General features: G+C 34.1%; 1 protein-coding gene across 1 annotated transcript in view; it reads left to right on the top strand.

Moving 5' to 3' along the window:
- Nucb2 (nucleobindin 2) overlaps positions 1-23,140 on the top strand; it is a 37,333-nt gene extending 14,193 nt beyond the window's left edge. The window contains exons 3-14 of the mRNA XM_026398985.2: positions 3,252-3,395; positions 4,148-4,255; positions 5,627-5,753; positions 12,183-12,286; positions 13,295-13,480; positions 14,186-14,276; positions 14,820-14,878; positions 14,972-15,064; positions 19,820-19,909; positions 21,454-21,624; positions 22,551-22,626; positions 23,037-23,140. Coding sequence (XP_026254770.1) covers positions 3,252-3,395; positions 4,148-4,255; positions 5,627-5,753; positions 12,183-12,286; positions 13,295-13,480; positions 14,186-14,276; positions 14,820-14,878; positions 14,972-15,064; positions 19,820-19,909; positions 21,454-21,624; positions 22,551-22,626; positions 23,037-23,044 — 1,257 coding nt within the window. The 3' untranslated portion in view covers positions 23,045-23,140. The remainder of the gene's footprint in view (positions 1-3,251; positions 3,396-4,147; positions 4,256-5,626; positions 5,754-12,182; positions 12,287-13,294; positions 13,481-14,185; positions 14,277-14,819; positions 14,879-14,971; positions 15,065-19,819; positions 19,910-21,453; positions 21,625-22,550; positions 22,627-23,036) is intronic.
- Positions 23,141-23,799: the final 659 nt, after the last annotated feature.

The following is a 23,799-nucleotide window of genomic DNA, read 5'->3' as shown; positions in this document are numbered from 1 at the left end:
AATGGGGGTGATAATATTTATTTTACAGTGTTGTCATAAGACTTAAATGAGTTAATATAAAAAAATGTTTAATTGTCCTTCTTGGTACATAGGAAACACTAAATAGATGGTTGTTACTGTTACTTATAATAAACATGGGGATCAATCAGTGTTTATGAATCATAAATTCTGTCAGTGTTTTCGATTAGAGAGATTCTTTGTTTTGTCACTTTGAGATATTGCCAGGAGACATACATAGTTATATATACAAGCACATTTCTCTCTTGACTTGTCTTCTTATTTATGGTAGATGTGGCAGAAGAGTGAGAAAAAGCAAAAGGGACAACAACAGATGGGAGGATGTGGAAAAATCAGAACCCTCTTATATTACTGATGGGAATGTAAAATAGTACATCCACTTTGGAAAACAGTTGGCAGGTCCTCAAAAAGTTAAACACACAGAGTTATGAAATTTATCCAGCAATTCTATTCCTAAAGGTATATAATCAAAAGAATTGAAAACATACTAATATAATAGCTTGAACACTAATGTTCACTGAGGAATTATTTTAAAACATCCTGAAAGTAGAAACAACTTAAATGTCCATCAACTGATGAATGGATAAACAATTGTGGTATATCCATACCATGGAATATCTGTTGAGCTCTAAAAAGGGATGAAGTCCTGATACATGTTACAGGATGCTTGAACCCTGAAAGCATACTGCTAAATGCCAAATGCCAGACACAAAAGGCTATGTATTGTACAATTCCATTTATATGAAATGTCCAGAATAGGCAAATATACATACACAGAAAATAGATTATGAGACAGGAGATCACAAGTTCAAAGCTAGCCTCAGCAAAAGCAAGGTGCTAAGCAACTCAGTGAGATCCTGTCTCTAAATAAAATACAAAATAGGGCTGGGGATATGGCTCAGTGGTTGAGTGCTCCTGAGTTCAATCCCTAGTACCAAAAATAAAATAGTAGATTAGTAGTTACCCAGGGAGTAGGGGGAAAGGGAATTGGGAGTGATTCTTATTGAGTATAGGTTTTCTTTTGGGGGGTGATGAAATGTTTGAAAATTAGTAACAATGGCCGCATATCCTTGTAAATACACTGAAAAAAAAAAAAGAAAGCCTGAGTTGTATCACTTAAAAGGGTAAATTTCATGGTCTATGAGTTATATCTCAAAAACACCAAAACCAAAATACACACCTATGTATGTGGAAATAAAGCATGAATGAGAAATAAACCTTTATTGGCATAAAAAATACTTCTGGGGAAGAGGAGGTGATTCATAGTGGATAGTCTATGCCACAAATAAACCATTCTAAGCTCTGTAAGTTTTACAAAAATGAAAACCTATTTAGCATCATGGAGCCAGTCATTCATCATGAAAAACGTTTACTTACAACAGTCAAGCTTGAGGAACCAGTGTCCTAGAGAAGATAAATCCTAAGCTTCACTATACATAGGAATCACTGGAAAATTTGTTGGAAGATTCCTGAGCCCCATCCCTGAGGCTTTGGGTAGAGCCTGAGAATTGGTATTCCTGACAGTCAGCTCCAGGGGGCTTCTGATCTGAGAGGCTGGAGAACTAAACTCTGAGTAGCATCTTCATAGATTAGACAAATTCTGCGAATTTTGTGCCATGTGAAGTTTATCTCAATACAGATGCTAAAAATTGCTATAGAAATTGCTGAAATGTGAGTCTTAATGGTTTTGTTAATGAAAAGACAATGTACTATAAAGGCAATCTGATTATTAATTTCTTCATTTGTAAAATGAGTCACTTTCCCTCAGTGTATTTAGTGAGTACCATCTAGGGTGCAGTATGAAAATGAGGTTATTTATTCTTTTCTTTTCTTTTTGATACTGAGGATTGAACCCAGGGATGCTTTACCACTGAGCTACACCCCAAGTTTTATTTATTTGTTTTTTAGTTTTGAGACAGGATCTCAATAAGTTGCTGGGGCCTTGGTAACTTGATGAGGATAGCCTTGAACTTGTAACCCTCTTGCCTCAGCCTCCCAAATTGCTGGGATTACAGGTGTGTGGCACAATGCCTGACTGGGGTTTTGTATTCTTTTCCAAATTGTGACCTATATAAGAATGTGTTACCCTAAAAAAAAAATGAAAAAGAAAAAAGGAAAGTCTATGACTAGTTAAGTTTGAGAGACTCTAAGTTAAATAATGCATATTCCAGATTGTTTAAACTATATAATAAATGTATCTTTTTTATTTTTGCTGAGGATCAAATGGAGGGCCTCACATATACCAGGCAAGAGCTTTACCACTGAACTACACCCTCAGGATATTACTATTGACTTGAACACTATCATAAGTTTATATGTATAAAATCAATTGAATATGAGACATTTATTCTAATTTTTGTAGTAGACTTCTGGAGTTACGGAGATCCTAGTGGAATGAATAAATAAAATTTGAATATTGTGAGACTAACAATGTTAGTATTGTTATTTTGTTTCAGCCTCATTATATTCTACTTGATATTTTATTGACCTATTTATTTGAAAACTTATTGACCAAAAAGATCTTTACCAAATGATTATTGGTTGTGACAGAATAATTTAATAAGGTTAAAAGAATATTTGTGGTTAGTTATTTATCTCTCTTAATCAACAGATGTTCATAGAGCAATTTATTTTTAAAATTAGGTTGAAACTAAATTAAGCTATACAGAAATAATTTTGGCTCCCAATATTTTAATTGGGGAAAAGTGATTTTATTCCTTCTTTTCTCAGTTTGAGCTGTTTTCAAAAAAAAAAAAAAAAAATTGTGTTCCTCATTACCATCTTTACGGAGATTTTTTTTTTTTTATAGTAAGCCAAATGTTTTCTTATGTAGTTTGAACTTTAAATTTTTTGTCCTATCTTTCTAATTTTGACTAAAAATATCTCTCCCCTGATTTTGTTTAGTAATCTATTTTAAGTATTATTTTTGACAAGTTATAATCTATTTTTAAAAAATATTTATTTTTTAGTTGTAGGTGGACACACAATCTTTATTTCATTTTTATGTGATGCTGAGGATCGAATCCAGTGCCTCACATGTGCTAGGCGAGCACGATACCACCGAGCCACAAGCCCAGCCCAAGTTACAATCTATTTTTATTCCTTTTCTAGATTTTTTTTTGTTGTATTAATAAGTCTTTCAGATTGAATGTTATTAATGTGACATTGGGAATTCCATATGTAGTTTTAAAACACCTTTTTAGGACCTGACTATAACTCTTTCTGTATTTCAGATGAGGTGGAGGACCAGCCTACAACAGTATTATTTTCTCTCAGCTACATGTCTACTAATCACTCTTGAAGCTGTCCCTATAGACATCGACAAGACAAAAGTACAAAACACTCAACCTGTGGAAAGTGCAAAGATAGAACCACCAGTAAGTGAAGTGGGTGGAATTATAACTAAATTAATTATATCTAACTGAAGTAAAATGGAAACATTATAACTAAAATATTGCAAATATTCATTACTTGTAAAATTGGACCTTTAGGCTGTATTTCTGAAATAGCAATAAAAAGAGTATGTGACAGGCATAGGCTGTTTAACATTAGCCAGTGTTTATTTAATGCAATTAGTACATAGAAGAATTAATCAATATATTTCAATGTAGAACTAACTAGCTAAGAAAATACTGTTATATTCAAAGGAGAGACAGATGGCAATGAGAAGAAACCAGTTCATATTACTGGTTAAATCTTCCTTGTTTAAACCATATAATAAATGTATCTTTATGTTATAATAACATGATATTGGTTCAGATACAAAAGTCTAAGAAATTCAGCTTTTTAACCTTAATAATTAAAACTATCAGAATAGATATTTCTTAGTGCCATTTTGCTGGAAATTGCTTCTTAAAGATTGATATCTTTAAGATGAGCACACTTGTACATGCCTGGAATCCCAGGAGGATTGCAAGTTCAAGGCCAGCCTCAGCAACTTAATGAGGGCTTAAGCAATTTAGTGGGACCCTGTCTCAAAATAGAAAATAAAAAAGTGGTATGGATGTAGCTCAGTGATAGTGCATCCCTGGGTTAAATCCCCATTCCCCCCGCCACTCCAGAAAAAAAAAGATTGATTCAAACATGGAAAAACTTTCAGAAGCATTACCATTTGTTTTTTAATTTGAAGGATACTGGACTTTATTATGATGAATATCTTAAGCAGGTGATTGATGTGCTGGAAACAGATAAACATTTCAGAGAAAAGCTCCAGAAAGCAGACATAGAAGAAATAAAGGTAAATGTAACTAAATACTTATTTGAAAAACATTTAAGCATATCAGACTCTGAGCTAAATGCTGGGGATACAAAGATGAGACTTTTCCTAGCCCTTAAGGAACACTTAGGGGAAAATCACATCCAGAAACAGATTATCTAGATAGATAGATGGATAAATGGATGTTGCATTATATAGAGGTAGAGGACAGACACATAATCCAATATGAAGCAGTGGGGAAAGGCCAGAAGTCATTCTTGGTAGATAGTATATATGCCAGAAATCAAAGAAATACCTGGAAAAAAGACAGACTGGACGGTATCCTAGGCAAAAAAGCACAAGGGTACAAAGACAAGAAGTACCTAGAAAAATGGAAGTAGTACCTATTCCTGAATCCCAGAGTGGGAAATAGAATCCATGAATGGCCAAAATATGAAGTTGGAAATAGTCATGGGTCAGATCTTGTATACCAGATGAAGGGGCTTGGATCATGACTTGAGGATAGCGGGAAGGTATTCAAAGGTGTAAGACAGGACCCCTCCCCCACTCCGGGGGACATGGTCCTTGGTCACGTGCAGAGAGCCCTTCCTCCTGGGAAATGGGGTGTGGCTGGATTGCTAGACTTATAAGCGCTTACTTCAGTTCATTTTTCCATTTGTGGGTAACATGGTGCTAAACAATTGATAAAGGGCTTGCTTCTGGGTTGGGGTTTTCTGTATGGGAAAGCAGCTTTCTCGCTTTCATCTATTGAAAGTCAACCTCTTAACATAAGGATTTGAAAAATAAAAGAATGAAACCTTATATGCAAATGTTATGCTATTTGAATAAGAGACTTAAAAATCCAAGGATTTTGGTATCCATTTAGGTCCTGGAGTCAGTCCCCCATGGATACTAAGGAAAAACTGTCCTGTTTTCTTTATTCATCCATTAGTTGATGAACATTTGAATTGTTTATATTTCTTTTGGTTCACATGAATAATGCTTCTATGAACATTTATGTTCAAGTTATTGTGTTAATATGTTTTCAATTCTCTTATGTTTACCTAGGAATAGAATTTATGGCTCATATGATAACTGTGCTTTTAATTTTTTGAGGACCTTCCAGACTTATTTTCCAAAGTGGCTGCACCATTTTACAGTTCAATTTTTTGAGTTTCTACTTTGTGCTTTAAATATACTTTCCTAAATTATGTGATTTTTTTTAGACATATTGATTTTTAGAATTACAAACTGAATCTCATTCTGAGATGCTTTTTGATTATAATTAGGTGAGTTTATCTCAACTAATCAAAGTGTTTATCACTAATTATTATAACCCTCTTTTAAATATGTTACATATGGTCTAAAAACTGAATGTAATAGATAAAGCTAATTTATTAATTTTGTTGATAGAGTGGGAGGCTAAGCAAAGAGCTGGATTTAGTAAGTCACCATGTGAGGACAAAACTTGATGAACTGAAAAGGCAAGAAGTAGGAAGGTTAAGAATGCTAATTAAAGCTAAATTGGATTCTCTTCAAGGTAAGTGTTAGAAGGTAGGAAAATTTCAGTATTTGGTTGTTGAGGTCAGTTTACATGAGACATGTCATGTTCTTCTTGTCAAAATTATATGTATTGATTTGACATCTCATAATTTTAAAGATTTAATTTAATTTTTTGAATAGATAGTATATCATTCAAAAAATTCAAATGAAGACCCATGCAGTGGTACATACTATAATCCCCGCTATTTGGGAGTTTGAGGTAGGAGGATTATAAATGCAGCCAGCCTTTTCAATTTAGCCATACCCTTTCACAAAATAATTTTTTTAAAAGAAAGGGCTGGGATGTGGAGCAGTGGTAGAACACTTGTAAGGCACTGGGTTCAATTCCCAGGACCACAAAAACAAATAAATATGAAAATTCAAATTATTAGCTTTAAATTATTTTATCAATAGAAAGAACAAAAAGTAATGTATTAAGCCACTGACTTAAAAGAAGAAAAGCATCACATTCCACCTCCCATGCTCTCCCCCCCACCCCACTGTGAGTCACTTTATATCAGAGAAAATATTTGGCATTTGTTTTTTTGGGATTGATTAATTTCACTTGCCATTCATTATCTTCTCCAATGCCATCCTTTTACCTGCAAATGCCATGATTTTATTCTCTTTTATTGATGAGTAATATTCCATTGTGTATATATGCCACATTTTTTTTTTATCCATTCACCTACTGAAGGGCATCTAGGTTGGTTCCACAGTTTAGCTATTGTGAATTGTGCTGCTATAAACATTGATGTGGCTGTGTCCCTGTAGTATGCTGTTTTTAAATCTTTTGGGTATAGATCGAAGAGAGGGATAGCTGGGTCAAATGTGGTTCCATTCCCAGTTTTCCAAGGAATCTCCATACTGATTTCCATATTGGCTGCAACAATTTGCAGTCCCACCAGCAATGTATGAGCGTACCTTTTTCCCCACATCCTCACCAACATTTATTGCTGTTTGTCTTCTTAATAGCTGCCATTCCGACTGGAGTGAGATGATCTTAGAGGAGTTTTGATTTGCATTTCTCTAATTGCTAGAGATGATGAACATTTTTTCATATATTTATTGATTGTATATCCTCTTCTGAGAAGTGTCCGTTCAGATCATTGGCCCATTTATTGATTTTTTTTTTGTTGTTGTTGTTTAGCTTTTTGAATTCTTTATATATCCTAGAGATTAGTGCTGTATCTGATGGGTGAGGGGTAAAAATTTGCTCCCAAGATGTAGGCTCTCTATTCATCTCACAGATTGTTTCTTTTGCCGAGAAGAAACTTTTTAGTTTGAATCCATCCCATTTATTGATTCTTGCTTTTAATTCTTGTGCTATATAATATTGTCTTATTAAAGAAGTTGGGGCCTAATCCCACATGATGAAGATTAGGGCCTACTTTTTCTTCTGTTAGATGCAGCATCTGTGGTTTAATTCCCAGGTCCTTGATCCACTTAAGTTTTGTGCATGGTGAGAGATAGGGCTTTAATTTCATTTTGTTGCATATAGATTTCCAGTTTTCCCATTACCATTTGTTGAAGAGGCTATGTTTTCTCCAATGCATGTTTTTCGTACCTTTGTCTAATATAAGGTAATTGTAATTTTGTGGGTTAGTCTCTGTGTCCTCTATTCTGTACCATTGGTCTACCAGTCTGTTTTGGTGCCAGTACCATGCTGTTTTTGTTACTATTGCTCTGTAGTATAGTTTAAGGTCTGGTATAGGGATGCAACCTGCTTCACTCTTCCTGCTAAAGATTACTTTAGCTATTCTGGGTCTCTTATTTTTCCAGATGAATTTCATGATTGCTTTTTTTCTATTTCTATGAGGAATGCCATTGGTATTTTGATCGGAATTGCATTAAATTTGTATAGTGCTTTTGATAGTATGGTCATTTTGATAATATTAATTCTGCCTATCCAAGAGCACGGTAGATCTTTCCTTCTTCTAAGGTCTTCTTTGATTTCTTTTTTTAGGATTCTATAATTTTCATTGTATAGATCTTTCACTTCTTTTGTTGATTCCCAAGTATTTTATTTTTTTTTGAGGCTATTGTAAATGGGGTAGTTTTCCTCATTTCCCTCTCAGAGGATTTGTCACTCATATACAGAAATGCCTTTGATTTAGCGGTGGGTGTTGATTTTATATCTTGCTACTTTGCTGAATTCATTTATTAGTTCTGGAAGTTTTCTGGAGCTTTTTGGGTCTTCTATAGAGTCATATCATCAGCAAATAGTGCTAATTTAAATTCTTATTTTCCTATATGTATCCCTTTAATTTCTTTCGTCTGTCTAATTGCTCTGGCCAGTGTTTCAAGTGGTGAAAGAGGGCATCCCTATCCTGTTCCAGTTGATGGACATCATTATCCAAAGTACATGTATGATGTGAACATACTTTATATACAACCAGAGATGTGAAAAATTGTGCTCTATATATGTAACAAGAAATGTAATGCAAAAAAAAAAGAGGAAGAGCAACATCAAAGGAAACCAAAAGAAAATCTAATTAGAATAATGTCACATATGGAATAGAATAATTGTCAGAGAGCTAACCCTACAAAAATCACCAGGCCCTCATGGGCACGGTCGTGCATGCCTGTAATCCCAGTGACTCTAGAGGCGAGACAGGAGGGTTGCAAGTTTGAACAATTTTGTAAGACCCTATCTCAAATGAAAAATAAAAAGAACTGGGGATGTTGCTCAGTGTTAAAACTTGCCTGGGTTCAATCCCTAGTACTAAAAAACAAAAAACCAAACAAGAAATAACTATACAGTTTCATAAAGGAATTCAAACCATTAAAAATCAGATTATCAATGCTCTCTAAACTATTGTTGAGCACCGAAAAAGAAAGCTTCCATATTCTTGTTCTGTATTGATACCAAAACCAAAGTTATTGTATCACAAAAATAAAATCTTGGGCTGGGGATAAAGCTCAGTTGGAAGAGTGCTTGCCTCGAATGCACAAGGCCCTGGTTTAATTCCCAGCACCATAAAAAATGAAAACCCCTAATCTTTTCTTTCTTTTAGTTTTGTGGTACGGATGATCAAATCCAGGGCCTGTGTAAGTGAGCAAAATGTTTCACCACTGAGGTATACCCTAAGCTCAATAACATAGTCTTACAGCAAGTAAATTTATTTTAGGAATGCAAATTTGACTTACTATTAGGAAATCTAATACTATAAACCATTTGAATGAACCTAAAGAGAAAAAAAATGTTTAAAATATTGATGTAGCTATTCTTCTATTCTGCATCAAAATATGTGTATATGAGTCAAATATTTAAATGTAAAAAAATAAAATTTCAAAAGTAGTAGGTGACAAAATAGGTGAATTTCATTTATTATCTCAGAATGGCCTTTTTAATTATGAGTCAAAATCAGAGGGCTAGATTTGGCCGATGCGAGATCCTTCAAGCTGGTTCATGTGTCCTGTGACATGCCCCCATATGTTGGTTGTGCTCTTCTGGTGATTGATTGTGGTTAATAAATACATTTGTCTGTGTGTGTGTGTGTGTGTGTGTGTGAGAGAGAGAGAGAGAGAGATAGATATTGACTCAAGGGGTGGTTTACCACTGAGCTACATCCCCAGTCTGATTTGTTTATTTATTTATATAGGGTCTCACTGAATTGCCAAGGCTAACCTTGAACTTGTAATCCTCAGACCCCAGCCTCCCAAGTTGCTGAGATTACAGGTGTGTGCCACCACACCTGGCTTGGAATAGTGGTTCATAAACTTAAGATTGCATAAGAGTCACTTGGCAAGCTTGTTAAAAATACAGAGATTCTGATGTGACTTGGGAAATTTATGAATTTTCTCATTGATTCATAATTTATGAGTTAAAATTTCTGATAATTTAAAGAAGAACTTACAGGATTTTGGGGGGGGAGGTGATTTTTGAAGTAGGTATTGCATTCACATGGTTTTAAATTAGAAAGCATAAGAAAGTACAGAGTAGCAATCTACCTGGTATTTTTGTTCCCTATAACTTCCTACTGTCCTCTAATACCGTCCTTGTCCTTGAGGTTCTTTATTCTTACAGAAACAAACATAAATAAAAGTAAGTTTATTTATTTAACCATACTGGGGATTTAACTCAGGGTACTGTGCACACTAGGCCAGTGCTTTACTGCTGTGTTATATCCCTTTTTAAAATATTTTATTTTTGAGCCAGTGTCTTGCTAAATTGCTCAGTTTATTCTTAAACTTGTGATTCTACTGCCTCAGTCTTCTGGAATTATAGGCATTCTCACTGTACCTTGATAAAAGTTCTTTTTATATAAAAGGTAGCAGACAGGGATTTGGAGCTCAATGGTAGAGTGCTTGCCAAGCATATAAGAAGCCCTGGGTTTGATCCCCAGCATCACATAAATAAACAAACCAAAAAACCCCAAAAGATGGCATACAGTACACATTTTGTGTACTGTTTTCCTTTTTTGAAAAATTTTGAAGATATTTCTGTTTTAGTACATGGAGACCATCTTTACTTTTTTTTTTTTTAACAGCTGCATAGAATTTCATTATATGGATACATTTAACCAGGCCTGTTATTTTTATTTTTATTTTTTTTGTAGCACTGGGGATTGAACCTAGGGTCTCATGCATGCTGGGCAAATACTCTCTACCACTAAGCTACATCCTTAGCCTTCCTTTTTTTTTTTTTTTTTTTTATGTTGAGAAAGAGTCTCACTGAATTTCCCAGCCTCAGCCTTCTGAGTGGTGGGATTACAGGTGTGGACCATCACACCTGGCACCAGGTCCCTATTGATGGACATGTGGGTTATTTCTAGTGATTAATCTTCTATGTTCCATATAAGATATCTGTAGGATAATTTTCCCACAGTGAAATAGCTAAATAAAAAGATATGTATGTTTGTAATTTTGATAGCTGTTCCTACTATTACCTCCATGGAAGTTGAGCCAGTATATATACCCACTAGCAATAATTCTGAATTTTGCAGTTCTGTTAGATGGTTTATTTTATTTTATTTTTTATTTAGTTGTAGATGGACACAATATCTTTATTTTATTTATTTTTTTAATGTGGTGCTGAGGATCGAACCCAAGGCCTCACACATGCAAGGCGAGCATTCTACCGCTGAGCCATAACCCAAGCTCCTGTTATATGGTTTAATAGTGTAGTTTAAGTGTGTATTTCTCTTATTTTGAGTGAGGTTAGGCATCTTTTCATGTTTCACTATCTGGCTATATTTTTTTTAGGGGTAAGTCCTTTAACAAATTTCTTCTTTATGAGTAAAATTCCTAATACAGTGCCATACTAGAGATTCAGTGAAAGCTTGACTGAACTACATCTTTACTTTCTGACATAACAATATGTTCCAGGTTTATCTTTTACTTACTCTTTTCTAAGCCCTAAATCAGCCATTTCTCTGAGGAGCCCTGTTTTCCTCCCTACCTCCACTACTGGGAATTGAATCCAGGGGCACTCCTTCATGGAACTACACCCCAACCAACCCCCCCTTTTTTTTTTGAGACAGGGTCTTGCTAAGTTGCCTAGGCTAGCCTTGAACTTTTGATCCTCATGTCTTAGCTTTCCAAGCTGCTAGGATTACAGGAGTGCACTGCTGTGTCTGGTGCCCTGGTTCTTTTAAATGGGGATTAATATTATAGATCAAAGGCCAGCAATAGTATTTTCCTTGTTACTGGAATGTATTTTTCTTGTACTTTCATCAGATGTAGGAAATATATACATGTCTCCACATGCATGCATATACATGTGAAACAAATGCAATATACATGTTGCATGTACATATTTTAGAAATCCTGAGTTCACATATAGTACTAATTTCTATCCATTTCACAGACTTTTTTCATGTATTTGTATATTCCTTCTTCCTAAGTGAAAACCCTGATTTCCAACGTCAATACATGACCCAATCAGTTATACAATTGAAATAATCCAGAGTCACTTTACCATTTCATTTTGTAACTTGTCTTTAAAAATTTCTTTCAAAGAATTCATTTGTTGTTTCTTTAAAAATGTCATAATTCGAATGAATTTACTTAAATTTTTATTGCTCTACAATTGTCTTCAGAAATGAGGGTATTATACTAGAGTTTACCTGATTTTAAATAAGGTATATCTGATAGTTTCAAAATAATCAAAAAGGTTTTTGCTGTTAATTATGCTGATAGTCAATAGGCTTTCTACATAGAACTTTAAAATATGCATATTAAATTGTATCCTATTTAGATTCATTACCTTTGTCTAGAATAACAATATGTGTAATATTCTAAAAATGGATACGAGCCCTTATTCTGAAACTTTGAAATTTTCTTATAAAATTCTATAATAATAAATGTGAATGTATTTTTCTTATATCATTTATGTTAATGTTTCTAGCAATCTACAAATCTACAAATCTACAATCTACAAATCTTGTAATGGATCATTTACAGTTTTCTCATTTTCTTTCAGATATAGGCATGGACCACCAAGCTCTTCTAAAACAATTTGATCATCTAAACCATATGAATCCTGACAAGTTTGAATCCACAGATTTAGATATGCTAATCAAAGCGGTGAGAATAATTCCCAAAAGCATTGTTCTTATTGTACATTTAAGGTTTTGTAATTTGGCAAATAAACCCAATGAAGCAGAAATAAAACTTTTTTTTTTTTGGTATTGGGGATTGAACCCAGGGCCATCTGAGCTACATCCCCAGCTCTTTTTAGTTTTTGAGACAGGGTCTCTCTAAGTTACTTAGGGTCTAGCTAATTTGCTGAGGCTGGCTTTAAACTTGCAATCCTCCTGCCTAGCCTCCTACATTGTTGGGATTACAGGCATGCACCACTGTGCCAGTGAAATAAAACGTTTATATACTTGCTAAAATATCTATCTTTAAAGGGAGGTAGCTTAATCTTGATCATTGCAGGTATTAATGTGGACATGCAGGTTTATAATCACTTATCCATAATTTCAAAATTCAAAAACCTATAAAGACTGAAACCTGGCTTGAACTAACCAATTATAGTAATGTTATTTGAAGTTTTTTATTTAGTCTATTTATAGATTTTTGTTAAAGAAATACTAATATTTTTGATTACAGACATTGTAGGATGTCTTATAATGTGGTATATGTGTCATATTCCCTGTCTAAAACTTGGAAAGTTGTAAAACACATCTGGCCTCAGGAATTTTAGATGAGAATTTATAGACCTCTCATGTATAAAAGAGTTACCACACTAGATGTTCTAGTCTGGCAGTTATTAGATTTAGTGAAATGGTTAGAAACCATTCTAGTTTTCTATACCATACAGATTGATACAGTCCGTTCCGTTTTTTTTTTTTTTAAATCAACATATATTTCTTGCTTATGAGAATTTTCTAAAATTGAAGCTAGCTTTGAATTCTTAGTTTCTTTGAACACTTACATTCCCTGGTAATAATACCCAATCCAGTAAAATGGTAGAATTTAAAAAGAGTAATCCAGTCATTTTTTGCTTTCCTATACTACCTTCTGTTAGTGTGCTATATTTAAGAATGGCTTTGTTTATACTTTTCAAATACATTTCTTTATTTTTTTAAGGCAACAAGTGATCTGGAACACTATGACAAGACTCGGCATGAAGAATTTAAAAAATATGAAATGATGAAAGAACATGAACGGAGAGAATATTTAAAAACACTGAATGAGGAAAAGAGAAAAGAAGAAGAATCTAAATTTGAAGAAATGAAGAAAAAGCATGAAAATCATCCAAAAGTGAATCATCCAGTAAGAATTGTGACTTTATGAAACCGAATTTATTTGTTTATTTATTTATTTATTATTTAATTTATTTATTTATTTTTTAATATTTATTTTTTAGTTCTCAGCGGACACAACATCTTTGTTTGTATGTGGTGCTGGGGATTGAACCCGGGCCGCATGCATGCCAGGCGAGCGCGCTACCACTTGAGCCGCATCCCCAGCCCTGTTTATTTATTTTTTGGGTACCAGGGATTGAAGTCAGGGATACCCGTCCACTGAGCCACATCCCCAACCATATTTTGTATTTTATTTAGAGACAGGATCTCAATGAGTTGCTTACCACCCTGCTTTTGCTGAGGCTGGCTTTGAACTCACCACCATCTTCCTGCCTCAGTCTCCTGAGCAGTTGGGATTACAGGCAGGCTATTTGTTTATTTTTAATATATATATATATTTAGTTGTAGATGGACACAATACATTTAGTTTATTTATTTATCTTTATGTGGTACTTAAGGTTGAACCCAGTGCCTGAGTTACTACCGCAGCCCATGAAACCATATTTTGATGAAGATTATTCTTTATATCAGATGGCAGAATTTTATCATAAGTTGTTAGTACTTAAATCTTGACTCTCAATTCTGCAAAATTCCTCAAACTTATATTTTATTTTGAATCTATGCACATAGATTACATTTTTGATTCAAGCAATTTCTTAAAATTGGTTCACAGGGAAGCAAAGATCAACTAAAAGAGGTATGGGAAGAGACTGATGGATTGGATCCTAATGACTTCGACCCTAAGACATTTTTCAAGCTACATGGTAACAGATTTGATACAAATATTGCTCTTTATATTTGCTATTTGAAAAGATTATACTTGCTTTACTCTTCATTGATTTCTGCCATGGTCTGCTATTGAGTCCTATATATAGTAAATACTTAGTTATCTCTCTAGGTTAAGCAGAATAAAATATTTTAGATAAGAAGCCATCTTTCTACCTGTTTTTACTATTGAGTCATTGTATAACTTTTTGCAAGATTCTTTGTAAACCGAAGGTAATTCTGTGGCTAGCTAGCTTATATCTAACAGGCTTTATACTATAATGTTAAAATTTACTTTTACAGCATATAGCTTTACTTTATCTTGTTGGAAAAAAATGGTTATGTTTTTATGAAAATGATGAATTATAAACATTGAATTGTTATCTGAAGCTGCACAAAAAAGAAGATGCCCTTCTCTGCAGTATATTGTTGTTTCCTGTCTCTACTGCTTTTACAAGCCATGTGTTCAGTAATTGTATTTTAAGTACTTATTTTCCAAGGGATTAAAATCCATTTCTGCTTCTGTAACTTTTAAACTTTAGATGTCAATAATGATGGGTTCCTGGATGAACAAGAATTAGAAGCCCTATTTACTAAAGAGGTAAATGAGTTTATTAAGTACTCAGTGTTCTTGCCTTTTTTCTTTTTTTTAATCTTCTCTTCTTTCATGTTGGCCTTTAAATTTTATTTTTAGTTGGAGAAAGTATATGATGCCCAAAATGAAGAGGATGATATGGTAGAAATGGAGGAAGAAAGACTTAGAATGAGGGAACATGTAATGAGTGAGGTATGTTTTAAAAGTTTAAGAGTGTATGTTGTTTCTTTGGATTATTCAAGTTTTTGCAATAAATATTCCCATAAAATGAAAAAGTAAAGATAGAAAGTAGGTATTTAATTGGATTTTGCTTTTTTTTTCAGAATATTATGCTAGATTCCCTAAGTTTAAATAACATAATTTGAAACTATTTTTAAAAGATTAAGATGCTATTGCATATGAACTATAAAATCTTTTTTTTCTTTTCTTTTCTTTTTTTTTTTTTTTTAGTAATATGAAACAATGAAGCTCAACATTTGGCATTTTAAAAACCTACATTAGCTTTTACAGGTTGACCATCCTCAATTCAAAAATCCAAAATAAAGAATACTTCAGAATTCAAAACTTTTTGAGCACTGATAAGATTCCATAAATGGGAATTTCATACCATGAAACTTTGTTTCTTGTACCAAATTATTTGCAAAATTGTATAAAATTACCTTCAGGCTGTGTATAAGGTATATATGAGACATAAATGAATTTCATGTTTAGACTTGGGTCCCATCCCCAAGATATTTCATTATGTATGTGCAAATATTCCAAAATTCAAAGAAATCCAATATCACAAACACTTCTGATCCCAAGCATTTTGGATAAGGAATACTCAACCTATACTAAGAAAAATCACAAAATACCAACACATTAATGGCTTGCAATAATAAATTCATTTCTTGTTAATATTATATAAGCTTTAAAGGTTAATGTCAGATAGGTACGGCAGGGTTAGGCTGGCTTGGCCAAGTCTGGCCCAGCTAGGCTCGGCTGTACATGTCTTATCATTTCTAGGCTGCAGGAATGGTCTCTATCTGGGTCTTATCTGGATCATAAGAAACTCCAAGTCAAACTCTGTATTACTTAAGACTTATGTTCATCTAGGATAAACCTCACATTTACTTATTATAGCTCCTTGACTGAAGCATGTCTGGGTCAAGTCACCAGTCAGTGAGAAGTGTATGTATACCTCTTACAGGATGGTTCAGCAAGTCATGTGCCACTGGGTGGAGGTGTATAATCCTATTACAGGAGGGAGCAATAGCTGGGAAAAATAGCCCAAACCAACCAGGGTCTTAAAATTTTAATTTCTGTCCTTTCAAAGCAACTAGCCATATTTTTTAAAAATATATTTTTAGTTATGGATGGACACAACACCTTTACTTTATTCATTTTTTATGTGGTGCTAAGAATCTAACCCAGTGCCTCACATGTGCCAGGCAAGCATTTTACCACTGAACCACAACCCCGGCTCCAACTAGATATTTTAAGTTTTCATGTTCAGTGAGTTTCTTCCCCCTCCAAATTAGGTGTCAGACCATGATGCATGCTTCTTATTAAATAGATGGTGGATGAGGCCCTTTGCAAATAGAATGATGATTATCTAAGTACATCACTTGTAATAACTACTAAGTTCATAGCCCTGTTTTTTTTCTACTATATTGGGATAGTGGACCGTGGCTGGAGATTAATATGGAAACATGTTAACTTCAGTCTTCCAAGCACAGATTGCTAGCAGGCCCTCTGCTGGCAGTTGTATATTCCCCCTGAACATCCACTTCCCCACAATCAGAGTCTGACAGTATGGCATATTCTTCCCTCTCCTTATACCTTCAAAGACACTTCCCTTTCCTCCTTCTCCTCTCCCACTCCTCTCATTTTACTGAGAAAATAAAAGCAATCAAGAGAATTTCTTCATCTTTCCTCTATCAAATCTATCATCTAATTTGCATCTGTATCATTTATTTTGTCTTGTCTTCTGTTAATTGTAGATAAACTTTTGTTTTTCTTTGTTGGTGCTGGGAATTGAACCCAGGGGTGCTTTACCACTGAGCTATTTCTTATTTATCTTGATACAGGGTCTCACTAAGTTGCTGAGGCTGGCCTCAAACTTTTGATTTTCTTGCCTCAGCCTCCTTAGTCACTGGAATTAAAGACATGCACCACTGGACCCAACTGTAGATAAAATCCTGCTGTTCCTATGGAAGGCCTTCTCTACCTGTGCACGAGGTCCCATTCAGTATCTCCTCTTGAAGGACTTTGTTCTTGCTGTTATCCTCCTTTCGCTCTTGCATAGTTTTTCCTACTCTATTAGATCATTCTCATTAGGAGACAAACATGACCTAGTATTTTTCACCTTAAAAACAAAACCATACTTGAACTTATTGCTGCATTTCCATTCTTTCCTTCACAGCAAATTATTCTGTACAGTCGTTTACTCTTCCTGTTTCTGTTATTCCTTACCTTTTGTTTTCTTCACAATCTGTGCTGTAGCCTTCACTACTCCAATGAAGTTTTTCTTGTCAGATGACCAATTCAGTTGTCTCAACTTACTTGACTCTTGTATTTGATACAGTTGATTCTTCACTCTTTCTTGAAATGCTTTCTTTACCTGGTGTTTTAGTCAGCTTTGTGTCACTGTGATCAAAATACCTGACAAGAACAACTTAGAGGAAGAAAAGTTTATTTGGGTTTCAGAGTTCTCAGTCCATAGATGACTGGCTCCATTGCTCTGGGCCTAAGGTGAGGCAGCACATCATCGAGGAAGGGCCTAATGAAGGAAAATGGCTCAGCTCATGGTGGGGTCAGGAAGCAGAGGGGAGGGAAAAGGAACCACAGGGAAGCTGCATCTTTCCGGAAAAGCCCCCAGTAACCTACTCCAGCCATGCCCCACCTGCCTACAATTACCACCCAGTCTGTCCATTCAAACTAGCATGGACTGAATAGATTACAGCTTTCAAAATCAAATCATTTTACCTATGAGTATTCCTGCATTGAGCTTTTAGGGGGTACCCCGTATCCAAACCATAACCCTTGGCCTTTGGGGAACCACACCTCCTTATACTCACTTGCTCTTTCTTCTCAATTTTCCTTGCTGTCTGTTCCTCTTCTTCCCAAGTTTTAAATGTTGCCATGCCTTGAGCTGTGTTCTCCTTTCTATCTTCTCTTTCCCTAGGTGATAAATGGAGTCCTGTGTCTCTGTGTACGCCCTGGTGAATTCAAAATTATTAATCACCAGTTTTTCCTTTTTATGTTCTCCAGGCTTATATCTGTTTGACCTTTCCCATTTCATGTTTAATGCACTTCTTCACCATAACCAGGCCTGTTTCTCCCTCAGCCTTATTTATTTCAGTGAATGAAGTATGATTTATCTGGTTGCTCAAGCTAAGTCATTCTTAATTTCTCTTTCTTCATATCCTACAGCTAGTCTTCATTGATCTCCCTTTTGAATAAATCTGGAATTTGACCACTTTGTCCTGCGTATACTCTCCTGACTGGTGCTGGGATGTAGCTCAGTTGATAGAGTACTGTGTGAGATTCTGGGTTCAATTCCAAGTATTTCTTAAAAAAAAAAAAAAAAGGCAATCTCCTGGCTGGTATCTCAGCTTCTGCATCTTACCTGCAATCACTTACCCACACAGCAGTACAGATGGCAGAGTAATCTCTTAAAAGCATAAATTAGGGTTTGGAATGTAACTCAGTGACAGAGCACTGCACTAGGCCCTCATTGCATCCCCAGTACCACAAAGGCGGGGGGTGGGGGGGAAGAAAAGCATAAGTCAGGTCATAGTGTTCTCTTACTCAGAATACTTCAGTGGCTTGCTGTTTCACTTAGAAGATGAGTCCTGTCTCATGTTGTAATGGTCATGGCATGATTTCACTCACCCTTGCCTTGCTCTCTGATCCCATGTCTCGTGACTTTGTCACTCTACTCTGTCTACATTGGTCTTCTTGGTGTTTACCTCTCACCAAGGTTATTCTCATTTTAAGGCATATGAACTTAGAAGTTTCTTCTTCCTGGATGCCTAGATCATCTCCTGGGCTCACTTTTACCAGATTTATTCTCAAGGGTGCTCAAATGTTCATTCTTTAGAAAGACCTCCATGACCCTCCTAATGAAATATTTGCCCTTTTTTGTGGTGCTTGTCCTGCCCCTCCTCCTTCCAAGATAAAAACTTGTGATATGGGCATCATATGATGCAGGATTACTAAAGCCCACTGTTTGACTTCAGTGATTGTCACCTGAATATATGAGCTGTTAATGATGAATTGGGATCTTTGTTTCTTGGAAGTACCTCAAATATCAAATGAATTTCCTTGACTATTATAAAGTTAACCTTTGTAACTGAATTTGCCAGTCTGTATCAGTCATTAAGAGGATTTGGAGAAACAGTCAACTTTAGTTTTAATTTAGTTAGTTGTTTCTTTTTAAGAAAAAATGTTGTGAGTACTTTTTCCCACATTTTTAAAATTTGTACCTTATAGTCGTACATTATCATGGATTTGCTGTTATATATTTATATATGCATACAACATACAATAGGGACTACTTTAATTAAACTCTTTTACACATGGCTAAAACAATACTCATTTGGAATGGTGATTTTTCTTGCCCAAGCATTTGATTTTTAGGAGGATTATAGGTATTTGGTGACAGAATAAGACAGTAGCACTTAACCAGTCAGATTAGCTGACTCAAATGTTTTGATCTTTGGGTATATAGATATCTTGTATTTTAAAGTTTCATTCGTACAGGATTGAAAGGTATTTATTTCCTAATTCTATTATAATATTGAGTGTTTTTTTTTCTGTTTTCTGTGGAGGTTAGGGCAGTCCTAATTTTTATATATTATGTAGTAGCCTCCTTTAGAAGATAGTTACTTCTAATAATAAAAGAAACATTAAATAATATAGAAATATTTATTTTATATTATACATATGTTTTTCTTTAATCAGGTTGATACTAACAAAGACCGACTGGTGACTCTGGAAGAATTTTTGAAAGCTACAGAAAAAAAAGAATTCTTGGAGCCAGATAGCTGGGAGGTAATAGAATCTACTTCAAATAGAAAGTATGGTTCAAGAAAGTCTTCACCAGTTTATTCAACTTTTAACTTTTGTTCCTTATTGTGTTTGCATGTATAGTCTTGCTGTCTTGGTTTTTTATATAAAATGTCACTATAAAATAATGAACCTGATTCTTGGAAAGCTTGAAGTAATGGATCTGTTATGTATTAGCACATTAAAAATAATTAGAAGTCTTTATAAACATACTTCTTACTAAATATAAAATGATATACATTATTAAAATTTAAAAATATAGATACATTTAAAGAATAAATTAGAAGTTACTAGTAATTCTGTCATTTAAATGTAAACATTTAAATTATGTATTCTATTATGCCAATTTGGAATAGTACACAGCTCATGTTATGTAGCATATATGTAAACAGTGTATTATGCTATTCTTAATTTATAGATACACATATATTCACATTTATGTATTTTTTTATTTAAAGAATTTCTTTTTTTCTCTTATTATTAGTTGTTCAAAACATTACATAGCTCTTAAAACATTTATGTATTTTTAAAAATGTTTTTGTTATATAAATGACTATATGTTCATGAAGTACTGCTTTTTATTTGATAATACTTCATGAACATTTTTCATTGTGATTTTTCCAAAACATAATTTAACAAACAACTAGTTGGGCTGGGTGTGATGGTGCATGCCTATAATTCTAACAGCTCAGGACGATGAGACAGGAGGATTGAAAGTTCAAAGCCAACCTCAGCAACAGGGAGATGCTAAGTAACTCAGTGAGACTCTGTCTCTAAATAAAATACAAAAATAGGACTGAGGATGTGGCTTAGTGGTTGAGTGCCCCTGAATTCAATCCCTGGTACTAACCCCCACAAAAGAAATAACTACTTAACATATGGTTGTTTAGTTACAGCATAATTTATATAACCATTCCTCCAGGTTTATATGTTTTAGGCAAAATTTAATATTTTACTATAATAAATAATAGTATTATAGTTATCCATTTAATTAAACATTTGTGGGCAAACTGTGATGATTTCCCTGAGATTAATTCCCATGAATAGAACTATTCTCAAGGTTTCTGAAAACTTTTAGTCTCTCAATATATCTTGCCACATTGATTTAGAAAAGTATACCAATTTATAACTATATAAATGTGTATATACACAATATCAAAAGAATACTTGGGAGATATCAACCAAAATAAATCAAAGAAAGAATGTTGTGTTTTTTACATAAAAATAAAAATTGTCATTTAAATTATGTTTTTAATTGTCCAGAAAACAGGGTAGGGTGACTAACTGTTCTGGTTTACCCAGGACTGAGGGGTTTCCCACGATACGGAACTCTTCATTGATAAAACCATGCAGCTCTAGACAAATTGGAGCTCAAATGAATACATAAGTATATTTTTCTTATTTCCCATTTTTTTACCCAAAATATGTAATATTATAAATATATTTTTGAACTAATCATAAAATTTTAGAGCTGAATCAGACTTGGTTATTTCTAAGATTATTTTTTCCTCATTTTCTTTTTCTTTTAGACATTGGATCAGCAGCAGTTCTTCACAGAGGAGGAACTAAAAGAGTATGAAAATATTATTGCTTTACAAGAAGATGAACTTAAGAAGAAGGCTGATGAACTTCAGAAACAAAAAGAAGAGCTGCAGCGTCAGCATGATCAGCTTGAGGCTCAGAAGCAGGAATATCATCAGGTGGTATTTTGTGAAAGGATTATGACATTTGAATGATTGCTAGGGATTGGGAGTGTGGTGCAGTGGTAGAGTGCATGCTTGGCATGCATGAAGCCCTGGATTTGATCCCCACCTAGCACAGCAAAATAGCAAAAACAAAACCAAAAATAAGCGGGCATGGTGGCCCATGCCTGTAATGCCAGCAGATTGGGAGGTGGAAGGAGGAGGGTTGCAAGTTCAAAGCTAGCCTGAGCAATTTATCTAGGCCCTAAGCAACTTAGTGAGACCCTATCTCAAAATAAAAAGAATAAAAATAAAAAAGGCTAGGCCACCATACCTGGCCCTTAAACTTTTTTTTTTTTTTTTTGTGGTGTTGGCCACTGAATCCAGGGCCTTGTGCATATGAGGCAAGCACTCAAAGGGAAGGGAGGGGAGGGGAGGAGGAATGGGGGCAGAAAAGATGGTGGAATGAGATGGACATCATTACTCTAGTACATATAGGAGTGCACATATGGTGCGATGCTACATCACGTACAACAAGAGAGATGAAAAGTTGTGCTACAGTTGTGTACAATGAATCAAAAATGCATTCTGCTGTCATACCTAATTTAAATAAGTTAATTAATTAAAAAAAGGCCTGGGGATGTTGCTCAATGGTTAAATGCTACCGGGTTCAAATCCTGATACCAAAATCAAACCAAAACAAAACAAAAAATAGATGTTAGGTGCTTTTCTAAAGCCTGTGTTTTTGTAAGATCCTTTTTCAATGTACTTTTAGCTATTGTATTTTAAATTTTAGTATTTAAACAATTATTTTGTACAATATTAATCTAAATTTTATAGTTTGAAAACAATTTTCAATTAGTTTTTGATGCTTTGTCAAAGGTCACATATATGTAAAAAGTCAAATAATTCTTACTTTAAATATTTTCTTTTCCATTCAACAGGCCATTCAGCAGATGGAACAGAAAAAATTACAACAAGGAATTGCTCCATCAGGAACAACTGGAGAGTTGAAACCACGTATGTAATTTTGTTTATTTTTTAGGAAAATACACCACTATAAATTTCAATCCACATTTATTACAGATAGAGTATAATTTTAGATCTTTAAGATTTATGGTTTTTATATATTCGTAGAAATTGATAAATTTGCATCACAAAAAAATGAAAGTCCTTCAAAAATTTTATGCATCAGCATTTTTGAGATGCTGATAATTTGATAACTACATTTATGGTGAAATGATTTATTTCAACATTATTAATAATTTTTTCTAATCAATTATATTGATCTTACCAAAGTATGTGTTTTTAAATTGTAATCTATGATTCACTAAACATATTTTTAAAAAGACTTGTTAAATCTGTAAGTAAAAGAATATTCAGAATAAAGGAAGATATGTTTAAAATGAGAGCATATTTCTTTTGAACAGACATTTAAAGTTCCGAAGTCCACCAGAACTTGGAAGAAACCTGTTAACATCTGTTTCATCTTTTTACCTCCTTTCCTTGTTCTCCGATCAATAAATATTTTAAAGCATATTCAGAATAAAGGAAGATATCTTTAAAACAGGAACACATGTTTTTGGACACAGACATTTAAGAATAAATCTACCATAACTAGGAAGAAAACACATTCATCATACCTCCTTTGTCTTCCCCTTGTTCTCCTTTAGTTTTTAAGTGGCCTCATGCCAGAATTTAATGAAACTATTATTAAGTGAGAAAGGTCTGCCTACTGCTTTGAAAATAAATAGCCTCACTTACTCATAAAGATAGATATTCTTTTATGGGTGCTTATTATCCCTTCTTTCAATAAATGTCTTTTTGATATTATAAATTATTCGGAAAAGACCATACTATTCTCCAGAGTTTCCTGATAACTTTTGCCTATTTTTAGCAAAAACTGCTGGAAATTCTTAAGATGAATAGTTTTTTCTACGAATTCAAGTTAGTTTTCATTTGTATTTTTTCTGTATACTTTATCATTTAAGATTAGGTTCTGTTACTTATAACAGAAAAACCAAAGATTATAGTGTTTTAAACTAAATAGAATTTCCCACCCCTTACACAGAAGAAATCTAGAAGTAGGTGGCTCTGAAGTTCCTGTCTTCCTCAGTGTGTGATTTTTATCCTCAAGCTACCTCGGCTTTCACTGAGATTGCTGTTGGTGTCTGTGGGGAAGGGCAAGGAAAG

Source organism: Urocitellus parryii, chromosome 4, assembly GCF_045843805.1.
Source record: "Urocitellus parryii isolate mUroPar1 chromosome 4, mUroPar1.hap1, whole genome shotgun sequence".
In the NCBI taxonomy this organism is placed as follows: Eukaryota; Metazoa; Chordata; class Mammalia; order Rodentia; family Sciuridae; genus Urocitellus; species Urocitellus parryii.
Note: the sequence above shows the minus strand (reverse complement) of the source record. Positions and strands in the feature narration are given on the sequence as shown.